The 14,618-nt window shown below is 45.0% G+C and overlaps 1 protein-coding gene across 3 annotated transcripts in view; it reads right to left on the bottom strand.

Annotated features, from left to right (window-relative positions):
• Positions 1 to 779: 779 nt before the first annotated feature.
• PLBD1 (phospholipase B domain containing 1) overlaps positions 780 to 14,618 on the bottom strand; it is a 73,176-nt gene continuing 59,337 nt past the window's right edge. For all 3 annotated transcript variants that reach the window (XM_084810061.1, XM_084810062.1, XM_084810060.1), the window contains 5 exons: positions 7,861 to 8,061; positions 7,626 to 7,766; positions 6,795 to 6,980; positions 5,613 to 5,719; positions 780 to 1,042 (listed from right to left, as the gene is read on the bottom strand). In XM_084810061.1, coding sequence (XP_084666187.1) covers positions 875 to 1,042; positions 5,613 to 5,719; positions 6,795 to 6,980; positions 7,626 to 7,766; positions 7,861 to 8,061 — 803 coding nt within the window. In that variant the 3' untranslated portion in view covers positions 780 to 874. The remainder of the gene's footprint in view (positions 1,043 to 5,612; positions 5,720 to 6,794; positions 6,981 to 7,625; positions 7,767 to 7,860; positions 8,062 to 14,618) is intronic.

Here is a 14,618-nt window from a genome sequence, read left to right as displayed (position 1 = left end):
TGGATTCCCATCAGTTGCTTCTGAATTTTAAAGAAACATTTTGCATTTTTCTTTTAGGTTTTGGTCTTCTATAAATTCCAGAGCTTTTCAAAATTTATTATTTTTAAAGCATTTTATCCTCACTCTTGATGACCAGCAGTTTAGAAGACTAATTCTGTAGAAAGGTTGGAGGTGTGCCCTCTTGGCATCAAGGGCTGCTTCAATCTTCTCTTATCCAGGTGAAAGGTTTGCCTACTGCCTAGGGTGTATGCAGAAAAGGCTTCTTAGAGGCCAGCCAATTATCCTTGTTTCAAAACACCCTGTGCCCAAGGACTCCAAGTTTCCTCAAGAAAGCAAGTTGAAGCCAGAGTTTAGGCACCAGTCATGTTGAGACCGTTTCTACAGAAATCATTAACTAGTGTATTATATGTGGGAATCTCTCAACCAGTCTACAGAAACCAGGTATATAAAGCTTGTTCTGCAAACTAGGTCAGATCAGTCTTTAACTTCCAATTAAAGTTGTTTTGGTAGTATAAGCCATGTAATAGTAAACTTTTCTCCATCTAGAGAAAAAAACTGCCTGGAAAAGCACTTTACACAGGATAGCAAGTACCTTCCCTGTTGTACAAATAAACAGGTACACAGGGAGTGAAGTTCCTTGCACTGTAGCTGTCCTGTATCCCATTTTCCAGTTTCTGCTGCTGCACTTTCCTTTTGTTGCAAACATATGATGCTATTGTGTTGCATCTCAAACAATCCCCATCCTGCTAAATGCTTGTAATGAAACTAAAGGCAGAAAACCAGGTAGGCACAGGTCGGTTTATTTGGTATGGCTGTAAAAGTGTAAGCAGAGAACTTCCTTTCCCACTATAGGTTAAACTTCTGATGCCAAGTTTCACAGCGCTGGCTTCATAGTGATGAAATCAAAGTTGTAAGAGTCTGGCAAGCCCTGGTGCTTTGTCTTGTTGAAATGGGTCCAGCTGAAGACAGGCAGGCCTTCCTCCACCGGTGGGCCACTGATGGCATAGGCTGTAAACTTCGCAGCCATATTGATGTCTGCTATCTGGAAAGGATTGCAGGAGCAAACGTCATTGCAAAGGAAGGAGGGGTGGCAAATGAGAATGCACCAAGTGGTTTGAATTTCCTTCAAATCAAACCAATGAGTCATTTTGCTCAATATGTGCATTGGACTAATAAATAGCCCTCCTGTGCTTTCTATATCACATCAATAGCATTCAGAAATAACACAGGGCAGTGTAAATGATGATCCCAGAATCACTTATAAACCCAACGAACCCATTTATTAGGCAAGGTGAGGTGATCCCTTTACCTTCAGTGGCAGGTTGTGGCCTCGACTGTGGGGGCAAACCATTTTCTTTATATATTTGTTCATCTCCCCCCCTCCTTAGGTTTACAAACCCAGATCCTGGTGGTGGCAGCAGGAAATAATTTGGGTTGTAGAAAAGCACTTTGCATATGCCTAGACATCCTCATCTTTGGACACTTAGCACATATGGAGCCTTGGATTTTAGTGTGTTGTGGGGAGAAGTGTGGATTTTGGATCTTTAGATATGCATCTGGAATAGATCTGTGTGTACCCAACAATTTTGGGAAGGACTGGAAGGGAGAATACTGTTTAGGTTTTCTGCTTCAGACACCAAGAATATTTTGGCCCAGGGCATGTTTCCACACTATCGGCTTCACTTTGTTTGCAGCTTTGTTGTGATGTTCCCCCAATAGCATCTTCTCCTTTTCCAGTTTCCATGGTGGTTATCATCGCTCTAGCTTGGGGCTCTGTGCTGTTTCAACTGAGCTCTAATCGAATTATTTTCTTGATGGCTGGGTAGAGTCTGAGTGGAGTCTGGGTTGGGTCTGATTACATCAGCAGTGTTCCCGCCTCCTCAGCCATGTTTCCAGGACGATGGAAGGAGAAGCTAATGGAGTAGTGCGGGATTTTTAAAAAGGAATCAGCTTTGCTGTGAAGAGAGGCTTTCCCCCTCTCCCCCCCTTTCTCCTTTCCTCTGAAAGTCCAGATGCACCTGCATTTCAGAAGCAAGCCTCATTGAGCACAACAGGAGTTACTTCTGAGTAGACACACATATGCTTGTGCTGGGAAAGGGGGGGAGAACACAAAGAGGGAAACTAGCCCCCATTTTAACCCAGAGGACTTCATTGACCATAAGGGGAGTTATTTCTGACAAAACAGTAATGGGTTTGTTGTGGGAAAGAGAGGGAAGCCAGCCCCCATTTTAATGCACAGGATCTCTATATGGAAGCTGTGAATGAGTTGCGTCCTAAGGCAATGGACCAAAGCTTCAAGATCACACTTAATCGCATTTAAGGAATTGAGGGCTTTGATATGTGCCATGTCAACTGAGGGGCTTCTCTGTTATTTCTGTGGTCATTGAGAGGGCAAGCCTCATTTAGCACAATGGGAGAAAACACCCCTTGACTGGGGTGTTCTAGTGCTAATTTTCAGTGATGTTTTAAAAGTTGGTCCCTTGGCATCCTGCTCCAAAATGGCGATGAAACTTCCAGAAAACAGTGAAGGAAAGGGTTGGGTCACTGAGGTCAGAGCAACACACCCACAAAGGCTGGGCTACACGCTGCATGGGCAGGACTATGATACCAGACCCAGTGCGATTGTGGAAACAGGTCAGTAATGGAGCCGCAGTATGCTGGAAAAGTCGGACTATAAGCAGTCTCAGAAGAAGTGGTTTTTCAGTGATAAAGTGCCGGGCTGGTGCTGAATGCCACAACATCATGGAAACACAGAGACTTCACTGTGCAGCCAGGTTGGAGTAACTCACTGGTGGAAACACAGCCCCAGTCCTGCTTATGAAAATGGCTCAAAAGTTTCTGTGTAATACAATGGAACGGGAGGACCATTTCCGGGTTTATCCAAAGGGGTGAACGACACCACCAACATAGGCTCTGATTGCATTTCCCTAGACAGACAGTCGCCTTATACCTAACAAGGGCAAGCACCTGCTGTCATGAGCATTCACTCCCACAATGCAAACTTAGTGGCAGATCAGCTGACACATCTGAGTACCCTGACAAAGGGGGTTGCTGTTGTTCAGTCGTTCAGTCGTGTCCGACTCTTCGTGACCCCATGGACCATAGCACGCCAAGCCTTCCTGTCCTGCGCTCTCTCCCGGAGCATGCTCAAGTTCATATGCATTGCATCGGTGATGCTATCTAGCCATCTCATCCTCTGCCGTCCCCTTCTCCTTTTGCCTTCAATCTTTCCCAGCATCAGGGTCTTTTCCAGAGAGTTTTCTCTTCGCATTAGGTGGCCAAAATATTGGAGCTTCAGCTTCAGTATCTGTCCTTCCAGTGAGCACTCAGGGTTGATTTCCTTTAGGATTGACTGATTTGACCTCCTTGCAGCCCAGGGGACTCGTAAGATTGGTGGTGGCAGCAGGAAATAATTTGGGTTGTAGAAAAGCACTTTGCACATGCCTAGACATCCTCATCTTTGGACACTTAGCACATATGGAGCCTTGGATTTTAGTGTGTTGTGGGGAGAAGTGTGGATTTTGGATCTTTAGATATGCATTTGGAATAGATCTGTGTGTACCCAACAATCTACTCTGAGCCGGCTGTGTGCTGAGGTCGTTAGGGATACATGATGTTGTGGCCATCCAGCAGCCACCCTGGAGCTTATCAGGGAAAAACCAGATTTCCTGACACTGCTTGAAGTCCAATTATTTTCCTCAAGTCGGGTTCTCCCCAGTATAGTTGTTGTATGCCCCAACACCTGCATTTGGCTTAGGTATGCCAGCCCTGCCCAGGGATGTGCCTTTCACCATGACCCCAGTCAAGGGGTGTTTCCTCCCATTGTGCTGAATAAGGCTTGTCCTCTGAATGCCCACAGAAATTACAGAGAAGCCCCTCCACTGAAATGGCACATTTTAAAGCCCAATTTCTTAAGCATAATTTCAAGGTGCCAATTCATTGCCTTAGGAAGTAAATACTTCACAGCTTCATTCTAGATATCCTGCGGGTTACAATAGGGGCTGGTTTCTGTCTTTGTGTTTATTGCTCTCTTTCCCACAACAAACCTATTACTGTTTCTTCAGAAGTAACTCCCATTGTGGTCAATGATGTCCTGCAGGTTAAAATGAGGGCTGGCTTCTGTCTCTGTGTTCTCCCCCGCTCCCATTCCCAGCACAAACATATGTGTGTCTACTCAGAAGTAACTCCCATTGTGCTCAATGAGGCTTGCTCCTGAAATGCAGGTGCATCTGGACTTCCAGGGGAAAGGAGAAAGGGGGGAGGGGGGGAAGCCTCTCTTATTGGTTAAGCAGCCCCTGCCAGTCAGATGACGTTCAATCCCCCACCCCCACCAGGAAGTATGTTCTGTGAAGCAATTTTTACTGGTCCAAAGAATCTGCTCGTGGAACCCTGCTCAAAGCAAAGCTGATTCCTTTAAAAAAATCTGGTATTCCCCCATTAGCTTCTCCTTCTGTTGTCATGGAAACACGGCCAGAATATTTTTACTGCTTCTGCTGACCTGGCTGCTTAGGCAGGGCAAGGCTCATGTTGCAGGGCAGAAGCAAAAGGTTTGACAACTTCTGCAGCCACCCTCCTCCAAGGAAGCTGGGCAGCTCACATGCAGTTTATGTCAGGGTGGACACTGAGCCCATAGAATCCCAGAGTAGTTATGATTCTGAGGAAGAGCAGTTGCTCCTGGGAGAGGAGCGCGCTCCGCTTTCCCAGGGCCCACAGCTGACGGAGATTCCTCCCACCAACATTCCTAGATTAGAAAGCAGTCCGGGGAGTGACCGAGCAGAAATAGCAGACTTGGTGGATCTGCGACGCAGACGCAGAGAGCGGCGCCAGATGGAGGGCGCAGAAAGGAGGCGCAGTGCCCGGTTGGTGTGCAAACAACGGCTGTGCCCCGAGGATCCAGGGGAAAAGGGGAGGGACTCTCCCTAGTCCTTAAGTTCAGGGGTCTGTCAGTAATTCCCTTTCAAATGGGGACCAACTGTTTCAACTTAGGGCATAGGTACTCTGCTGCTCAGATCTAGTTGCTACCTGTAGAGTTGTTAAGTTGTAAAAGAAGAATAAAGCTTTGAAAGGAATCCCTTTGTCTGTGTCTGGACTTGGCTACTAGATTAGACTGAGAGAGGCCTCCAAGGAGCCCTTGACAGTTTAAAACCTGAGACTATGTTGGCCCTTGAATGAGCAATACGAACTTCCCCAAGGTGAGAGTCAAGCCTAAAATGGTCATTAGTCTCTAGTAGTCTTTAGCATGAAGCTGTACTAGTGAAGTGGCCAAACTACACAACCTTAGCACAAACCAAGTGCTGATGTCCAACTCTTGCATTACTCTTGCATTACTTTTTGCTGGATATGCCCAGCTTGTGGACTGGCAGACTACTCTAATCCTTTCCCTTGCCCATTTCTGGGGAGCAAACCCCCTAAAAAACAGAGGTCATTTAACTGTGTGTTTGCTGAGTTGCTGGCACCTATAATCATACACACAAATATCGCAGATGCACAGAATAATATGCAAAGGTGGAAGGGAGTGTGTGTATGTCTGCGGGAGAATGAATGGCATGAATGAAGGAACCCCCCCTCCCCACAAGCATCTACAGTGGGCCAGTTCCTCTGGGAGTATTTACCTTAGAGTCATAGCAGCCAGCAGGAACTGGCGTCTTGGGGTTCAAGTCTTCCCGACAGCAAATGGTATTGCAGGGATTATGCCTTGCATAGGGATCTTTCTTGTAGTCTGGGAAAAAAGGGGCCAGAGGAGGAAGAGGATTTGAGTAAGTTTTGGCAGTTGTGCCCAACCATGGACCAATCTCGTTTCTGTGCATTCATTTATTTACATTTTAATCCTGTCACTCCCCCAAAGAGTGCAGGGCCATTTTCTCCAACCCCCTTTATCCTCACAACAGCCCTATCAGGTAGGTTAGGCTGAGAGGTGCGGGGGAGGGCAAGATCACCCAGTCAGCTTCAGGGCTGAATAGGGATGTTAGCCTGGACTGGTCACAGGGCTAAAGATGAGTAGGGAGGGGGAAGGAGATTAATCATACCCTTACTTTAAAAACAAATGCTTTTGATGCAAGATATCAAATGCTCAGGGGTTATACAGTGCAGAATGCATACATCCCTGGCTGGTCACAGCGTAGATATTTACAGGGTTTTAACAACAGTCCAGCTTGAGCCTTACTGGGATCTATTTTGACAATATCAAGGTTTAGCGAAGCTACACAACACAGGTTATTCTGGAGCAGAAAGCATAATAGACTGAGGGCTCATGCACACTTAGACAGGAAAAATCCCCCAACTTCCATGCTGGCTGGGGAATGTTAGGACTTGTAGGACTGTCTAAACATACAAAGGATTGTGCCCTAAACCTTTTAACTAAAGTTCTGAGAAGTTCTTTAGGGAGAACTACTTTTAGTCAGAATTTGACTCCCATCTCTGTGGATTTACAAAATTGTATCAGGGTATTTCAAATTCAGCAGCCTTCTGCCTTTGTTCCAGTTATGTTCAAAAACATAATAGCCAAGGGACATGGAACTCCTTGCCATCTCCAGGTAGGGCTAGGGAAAGATCCTGCCTGAAACCCAGGAGAGCCGCTGTCAGTCAGTGTCGACAATACTGGGCTAGATGGACCCAGGGTCACTCGGTATAAGGCAGCTTCCTGTGTTCCTACATTCCTCATATGATTTCTCCAAGATTGCTTGAAAAGGTTAGCGTGCACGAACTATGGCAATGCTAATGCTTGGTAATGAGCATTTTCATATTAGGGAGGGGAAATGTTTTAAAGATAAACAGAAAAGTGTAAAATTACTTACTGTTGTATCTCATGATATACTTCATGGTCCTCACGTCTGTCACGTTTCCCTGGTCCCGCCGGAAGATTTTTGCTCTAGGAGCCATCTCATAAGAAAAGTCCATGCCATATTTTTTTACATATGCTGCATATCCACTCATATTGTAGATATTTTCATGGAAAGGGATGTTGTAGGAAGGCCAGTATCCTGCAAGAGGAGACTTTACAGTGAGTAGATTTAGCTGGAAGCAGTCTTCCCCAGCCTGGTGCCCTCCTATCATCCCCAGCCCTTGGCCATGGTGACTGAGGATGATGGGAGTTGTCTACCAACAGATCAGGAGGGCACCACGTTGGGGAAGACTGAGTCAAAGGTCTGAATGTTGTCAAAGGGTTGAACTGCAAAAGCTTAGCTGCAGGAAATGCTACCCTACTTCTAGAACTAGGACTCCTCACTCATAAGGAGATCAAAGGAATGCTACAGAACTTAGCTGGGCAGAAGCGCAGCAGCAAACAGCTGTAAAAGCAAATTTAACTTGGACAGGCTGAAGTACCAAAGAATCCTCAAATTCAACAGAATGGCAAGAAAGTCCTGTCTCCATTTTAAACATCATCTGTCATCTTTTACAGCTACAATCTGGAATGAATTCGTATCTGGTGCTGAATTGATATGCAAAAATTGCTGCCTTTTCTTTTTCCTTTTTGCACAAATCTAAATTTGGAATTACAGATATGCTATGACTGTTTCCTACACCATTTCTAATTCTTATTAGCAAGAAAAAGCAGTAATTTCCTGCTGAGACCATTGATTTTACATACATCCCTTTAACGTCAGAAGTCCTATGAAAGCTTTTACCTTTACGGAGAATATTTGTCTGATCAGAATATTCCACAAGTTTAGGGATCTGTTCAATGACATAGAGAGTTCCATCATCAAGACTCCTCTGTAATTTCACCTTGTTTATATCCAAGACCATGTATTGGTTATTATAGGTACCTAAGGGGCAGTGAGGAAAAAGTTAAAATTTCACTTCTTTTTTTCGGCATGGGGAGAATCATATACAAAGAGATACAATTTCAAATATACTAACCAGAGTTTTGCTTTTCAAAGGTTTGTGCCCAGGTCTTTCCGGAGTCTGCCATCATGTTGGCGATACGGACTCTCTGCCATGCAAACAGGCTCTCGGGTACTACTTGTCTAAGAAGAGAACGGCTGTATACACTGTTTGTGGTCTGCAACATGATCAGGCCACTGCCAAGTATATAAAAGTCGTCTAAGGATACCAAAAAACCTGAATACAAAATTTAAAAAATGCTTGTTAACCAGGAATAGATGCTTTACAATGTTTATTCTAGCTTCTTTTATTTCTAGGATAAGAAATAAGGGAGAGGTTGTAATAACAGTTTTATTTTCTCAAACAAGACCATGTCCAGAGGAGGGCTACCAGGTTGGTAAAGAGACTGGTATGAGGAATAGCTGGAAGAGCTGGGTATGTTAAGCCTGGATCAAGGGGAGACATGACAGCAGTCTTCAAATATCTGAGAGATGGTTATTTATTTATTTATTTAATTTCTATACCGCCCAAGAGCCGAAGCTCTCTGGTCAGTTCACAAAAATTAAAACCAAAGAGCACACAATAAAACAATATAAAATGTATAAAATATTAAAACCACAGTATCATGCAGAGATTGTCATGCAGAAGATGGAGCAAACGTGTTCTCTATTGCTCTGGAGGGCAGAATTAGAATCACTTGCTAAAAATCGCAGGGAGGCAGATTTTGAGCTCAATGGTAGGAGAAGCTTCCTAACAGTACAAGATGTTTGTTTGACAGTGGAACAGGCAGCCTTGGGAGGCGGTGGGCTATCCTTCACTAGAGGTATTTAAGCAGAGGCTAGACTGCTATCTGCCAGGGATGCTGTGGCTGCATCCTCCATTACAGAACCTATACTGAGCAGGGGGTGGGTGGACTATATGACCTCCAAGGTCCCTTCCAGCTCTAAAATCCTATGATCTTATTTAACAAAGGAACAAGAGTAGGAGAAGAATGACCAACAAGGCCAACCCTAAACTAAATGTCATTCCTTGCCTTGGCCTCCTAAGCACCTGCTCAATCTATTCAACTTTTGAATACCTCACTTTTAATTGCAGTTGTAACCCATCTCATGACTTTGGTGCACGATTTGCATTCATGATCTATCCCTGTCATAATGCAATGGCTGGAGGAAGGATGGGAGGTTGGAAATGGCTCCGTTGCATAGACAGATGTTCCTGTTTCTCTTTGGAGACACATGCAGTCCTAGCAGGGGAGCAGTACATGAAGCTATATAATGATCTGAAGAGAAACCACAGTATGAAACTTCATTATGCTACCAGTCTGCTTCTGATTGCTGCAGAGCAAGAGGACAAGCAGTTCTCCCTCCTCGTCTTGATAACATAATAAAAATTGCAAAAGATAAGCTGTCACCTATATAGTGGCATTGCTGGCTTCATGGTATATTTGACAATATTTGACTGTGGTCAAATACTAGGCAGTCAGTTGACAATATCTGACTAATTAACTGAGTGATGTACCAACCTTAATACAATGTACTGGATTAAACCACTGTAGCCTATGGAGGACAGAAAAATATTATATGAAATTTAATGTGAATGAAAGATTGATGAAATATGTTATTTAGGGTTAAATGCAGAACTGAATTCAATTCCATTCTAGGCTTCCTATGTCGTCTTGAACATGACCTATTATCTTCCAATTACATCTTAAAACTGCAAATAACACAGCCAAACCAGAAATGACCCACATAACAATTTCCTAAGTATTCATATTAACAGGTTCTGCAATTCACTCAAACTATCATGCACACATGCGCGCACACCAGTCTAATTACAATATAAGTCAGGAGTAGCCAACCTGTTGCCCTCCAGATATTCTAGACTACAATACTAGGTTGCCTACCCCCTGCTGTAAGATCCTATCCTATCATGAAATGTGTCTTGGAAAACAGTGGAAAAAATTCAGTATCAACAAGGCACTCAAAGAGAAATGAAAACTACAGGCATCAGCAGCTTTCTGAAATTCTGCTCAGTCACCTCTGCATTTCTTCCCCATGCATGGGTTTATCAGAAATTGATGTAATTAAAATTGCCTCTTTACATCTACTTCATCTGTAATCCAGTCTCTCCCTTCTCTCTCTCTCTCTCTCTCTCTCTCTCTCTCTCTGTGTGTGTGTGTGTGTGTTTTATTGGCAACTCTCAAATAATCTTGAATGAGCTCCATCATTCGATCAAAGCAAACAAAAGTGCTTCTGATTGCATCTTCTGGATCCAAGCCATCTAGCTACTCAGCTGATGATACAGGGAACACTCAGGTCTTGCAACCTCATTCATCACAGCCCTATTAATTAGTGGTGGTAGTATTTCAAGCAATTTCCAAAGGGGCTAGATATGACCAGAAACAGTACAGACTGTGGTGGAAATAGCACAAGCACAGGGCAGTATCTAATGCAGCACTACCGCTAATGTAAATGACGTTGTGATCGCATGAAGGATCTCCGGCGCAACACAAGTAGCACTTACAGCGAGTTTTCCAGAGAAACCCATCGTGCCACCAAGCGCTACTGGCATTGCGCTAGAGAAGGTTCACACTAGCGCACTGATTTACATTAGTGGTAATGCCGCAACGGATACGACCCACAAAATAAAACACAGTGTGCATCCAAAAGAATGCATGCTCCAGTGTAAGATACTGCACTGGCAGCAGGAAGGCAACCTGTGGGATGCCTACAGCATTGGTGCCACGAGGACTGCACAAATAGTTGTGGACAAGTCACTTTAAATTTTGGGCATATAAAAGTATGCTGTGGTATTAGTTTTCAGTACAGCAAGAGGATGGAATCACTCTGCAAGCACCAAGACCCGCGAGAACAGAGATGGATCCCTTGCCATGTACATCCTCTCCATGCCTCTGCTGCCCCTCTTGGTCTCTTCCTCTTCCTCTCCTTACCACTTTCTTTACTCAGACCCCCTTCTCCTCTCTGGGCATCTCTACACCAGCCTAAAATCCTGCATTTAAAATGGGGCTTTCTGCTTCTGTTTTAAATGCAGGATCACAAGGACTCCCTTTTTCACGTGCTTCCTTTCCCCCCACCCCAATCCTTTTCCCCGTATCTGAGTCTTCCATTCTCTTCCATTGATCTCGCTCCTCTTCTTGCTGCTTTAACTCTTTTGACAGAGGGAACTGAAGCGGAACACAACAGGGTAATTTGATAGCTCATTATCTGCGATCTATTTAAAAATGGAACAAAGGGCATTTAGTGCAGGAGATGCCTGGGATGATCACTGCGTCATGTAAAGAGCCTGCAAACTTCAGTGAAGGATCAATCTCAATAGCAGGATGAATGCCCAGTGTGAAGGAGCCCTCTGTCTCAGACAGTTACATACTTCCTTGCACAGTTACACACATAATCACACATGTATAAACTTGCACTGCTGTATAATCATGCACACCTGTATGTATGTGCGTATGCATGTACGTAGCACCATGGGTATGGTGCTTTACAAATTACAAAAGGGCAAGTCTCTGCCTTGAGGAAATTACAAGAGATCTAAGAAAATCTAAGAGATATGTGAAATGAAACCCCAGTGTGGTCTTTTCCCTAAAGACATGGGTACGGAAGAGCTGGAGAGTCAAGCCCTACCTCTGCCAGGGATTTACTGTAGCCTGCTGCAGACATAATGACGCCAATCTCCGCCCATTCCCTCCTTCCCTAAGAACAAAGAAAGAGCCATGCTGGATCAGATCAAAGGTCCATCTAGTCCAGCACTCTGTTCACACAGTGGCCAACTGGATGCTTGTGGGAAGCCCACAAGTCATGAGTGCAATAGCAGCTCCAACCCTTATTTGCCTTAATCACATTTCCATGATGTCTGCACTGGTGCTAACCATGATTGACACTAACCAGAATTATAGAGCAATATAAAATTACAGAGCAGCTAGGTGTCTACTTCAGAAGCAGGCAAGCTCCCAGAGAGCGAGCGAACAGGGGGAGCAAACAGGAGTTGGCCAGGGGAGTTGCAGTGGTTGAAGAGACAAAGGAGACAGAGGCTAAGAGGTAAGTGGGTTGCAGGAAGCCCAGGGGGCTGCCCTTTATCCTTCTGATTGGCTGTGAGCTCACCAGGTGCTTCTGAGAGCTCCAACTGAATTGGAGGGGTGTGGCCTGAGTACTCCCAGCAGCTGAGTGGGCGGGAAGCTTCAGTCTGTTTCCCGCCTCCCAGCTGAGCAGAGCAGAGCAGAGCAAGCTGCTCCAGCTGGTCCAGGGACTACAGAAGCAAGCAAGCTCCCAGAGAGCGAGTGAACAGAGCGAGCGGACAGGGGGAGCAAACAGGAGTTGGCCAGGGGAGTTCGGCAGGGGAGGTCAAGGGGGAGGCCCCTAACATTTTTTTAATTATTTTTATTTTTTATTTTAACTAACTTTTTTCCATTTATTTGTCTTGTAACACACACTTTCACACCAGTGGGTCTCTGCTTTTAACCTCTACTGAGTAGAGGAGCAGGCACAGGCTAGTCTAGAACAATCACAAAGCTAGACACAAAAAGGGAAAAGAGGCTATGGAAGGACAAGACTCTCCAGTGGTGGTGACCTGCAAGGTGTGTGCAATGTTTGTTTTCTTGCCTGAGAACAACATGGCCTACACCTGCAACAAGTGCAAGTTGATCACGCTGCTGGAGGAAAAAGTGGACTGGAGCGGCGACTATCGACTCTCCGGGGAATAAGAGAACATGAAGAGTTCTTGGACAGAATGGGGGAACTACAGCAGCAAAGGGCAGACCAGAAGCTTGAAGAGCAACAGCAAGATGAGGCAGTGGGAAATGCTGAGGTGAAGAAAAATGGAATACAGGATACTCCTTGGAAAAGGGTGACAGTTAGGAGAAGAAGAACTAGATGCCACTCTGCACCAGTGGAAGCAGTGGAGCTGTGGAACCAATTCCAGGTACTTGCGGATGAGACTGGAGGACAGCCTGCAGAGGAAGAATCACAGGGGAACCTGCATGAGAGTGAGCAAGAGGCTAACGGTCAGTCAATCAGAGGCGATGAAACCCAGGCCTACAAGAAGAAGAAGAGAAGAGTGGTAGTAGTGGGAGACTCTTTGCTGCGTGGGATCGAGACCCAAGTATGTCGCGAAGACCCATGGACTCGCCAGGTATGTTGTCTCCCGGGAGGACAGATTAGAGACGTGACTGAAAGGTTGCCTGCACTCATAAAGCCCACTGACAGGTATCCCTTTCTTCTCATCCATGTGGGAACAAATGATACTGCCAAGAGGAGCTACGAAGAGATCACGTCAGACTTTGAAGCTTTGGGAAGGAAACTCAAGGACTTTGGGGCCCAGATAGTTTTCTCATCCATCCTTCCAGTAGTTAGAAGAGGGATAGAAAGGGAACGAAAAATACTCCGGGTGAATGACTGGCTACGAAGGTGGTGCCGACGAGAGAGATTTGGATTCTGGGACCACGGGCTATACTTCCTGGAAGATGGGCTTTTGGCTAGGGATGGGTTGCACCTCACAAAGGATGGGAAGAATGTGTTTGGCCACAGCATGAAGAACTTCATCAGGAGGGCTTTAAACTGAATCCTACGGGGAAGGGAGATGTAATGTTGGGGGTAACAATGGACATAGGCGCATGCACTGCAACGGAGAGAACAGCTCTGATAGCGCCCAATAATAGTCTTCAGACACATGTAGGAAGAAAGCCAGACTATGACGCACATGGTCTTCGATGTCTATATACTAATGCCCAGAGTATGGGAAACAAACAGAACGAACTTGAACTCTTAATACAAGAGGGAAATTATGACCTGATAGGTATAACTGAGACTTGGTGGGATGACTCTCATTACTGGAATACAGCAATTGAAGGATATAACTTGTTCAAAAAGAACAGCAGGAACAGAAAGGGAGGTGGGGTTGCACTGTATGTGAAAAATACATATCTCTGCACAGAAATACAGGAGGAGGAGCTTGGTAGCCCCATCGAGAGCATCTGGGTTGAAATAAATGGAGCAAAGAATAAAAGGAACCTGGTGGTCGGAGTCTACTACCGGCCACCCAATCAAGGAGAAGACAAGGATGAAACTTTTGAAAAGCAAATAGCCAATGTTTTAAGGAAGCATGATGTAGTAGTAATGGGGGACTTCAATTTCCCCAATATTTGTTGGGAGACAAATTCTGCAAAACATGGCCCCTCCAGGAAATTCCTGACTTGTGTGGCGGATAACTTCCTTCTACAGAAAGTAGAGGAAGGAACTAGAGGATCGGCTATCCTTGACTTGATCCTAAGCAACAGAGATGACTTAGTGGATAAAGTAGCAGTTACAGGAACTCTGGGGGAAAGCGACCATGTTGTACTTGAGTTCTTGGTTCTAAGGGAAGCAAAAGCCGAGTGTAGTCAAACGCGTACCCTGGATTTTAGGAAGGCTGATTTTCATAAACTCAGAACAATGATCAGTACGGTCCCATGGCAAGCGATGCTAGCGAGAAAAGGAGTCCAAGATGGGTGGGAGCTTTTAAAAAAGGAAATTCTCAAGGCACAATCACAAGCAATTCCAACAAGAAGAAAAGGTGGAAGACAACAGAAGAAGCCAATCTGGCTTCACAAAAAGCTTAGGGATGACCTGAAAACAAAAAAGGACACATATAGGAAGTGGAAAGAAGGCCAAGTAACAAAGGAAGAGTACAGGCAGATAGCACAGAATTGCAGGGATGGCATCAGGAAGGCTAAAGCTGAGAATGAGCTGAGGTTAGCAAGGGATGTTAAAATCAACAAAAAGGCTTTCTTCAGCTACGTG

The sequence above is a fragment of the Heloderma suspectum genome, chromosome 7 (genome assembly GCF_057233095.1).
Source record: "Heloderma suspectum isolate Gila_16-S chromosome 7, 16-S_ref, whole genome shotgun sequence".
Lineage (NCBI taxonomy): Eukaryota > Metazoa > Chordata > Lepidosauria > Squamata > Helodermatidae > Heloderma > Heloderma suspectum.
This window is presented reverse-complemented; position numbering and strand designations above follow the sequence as displayed.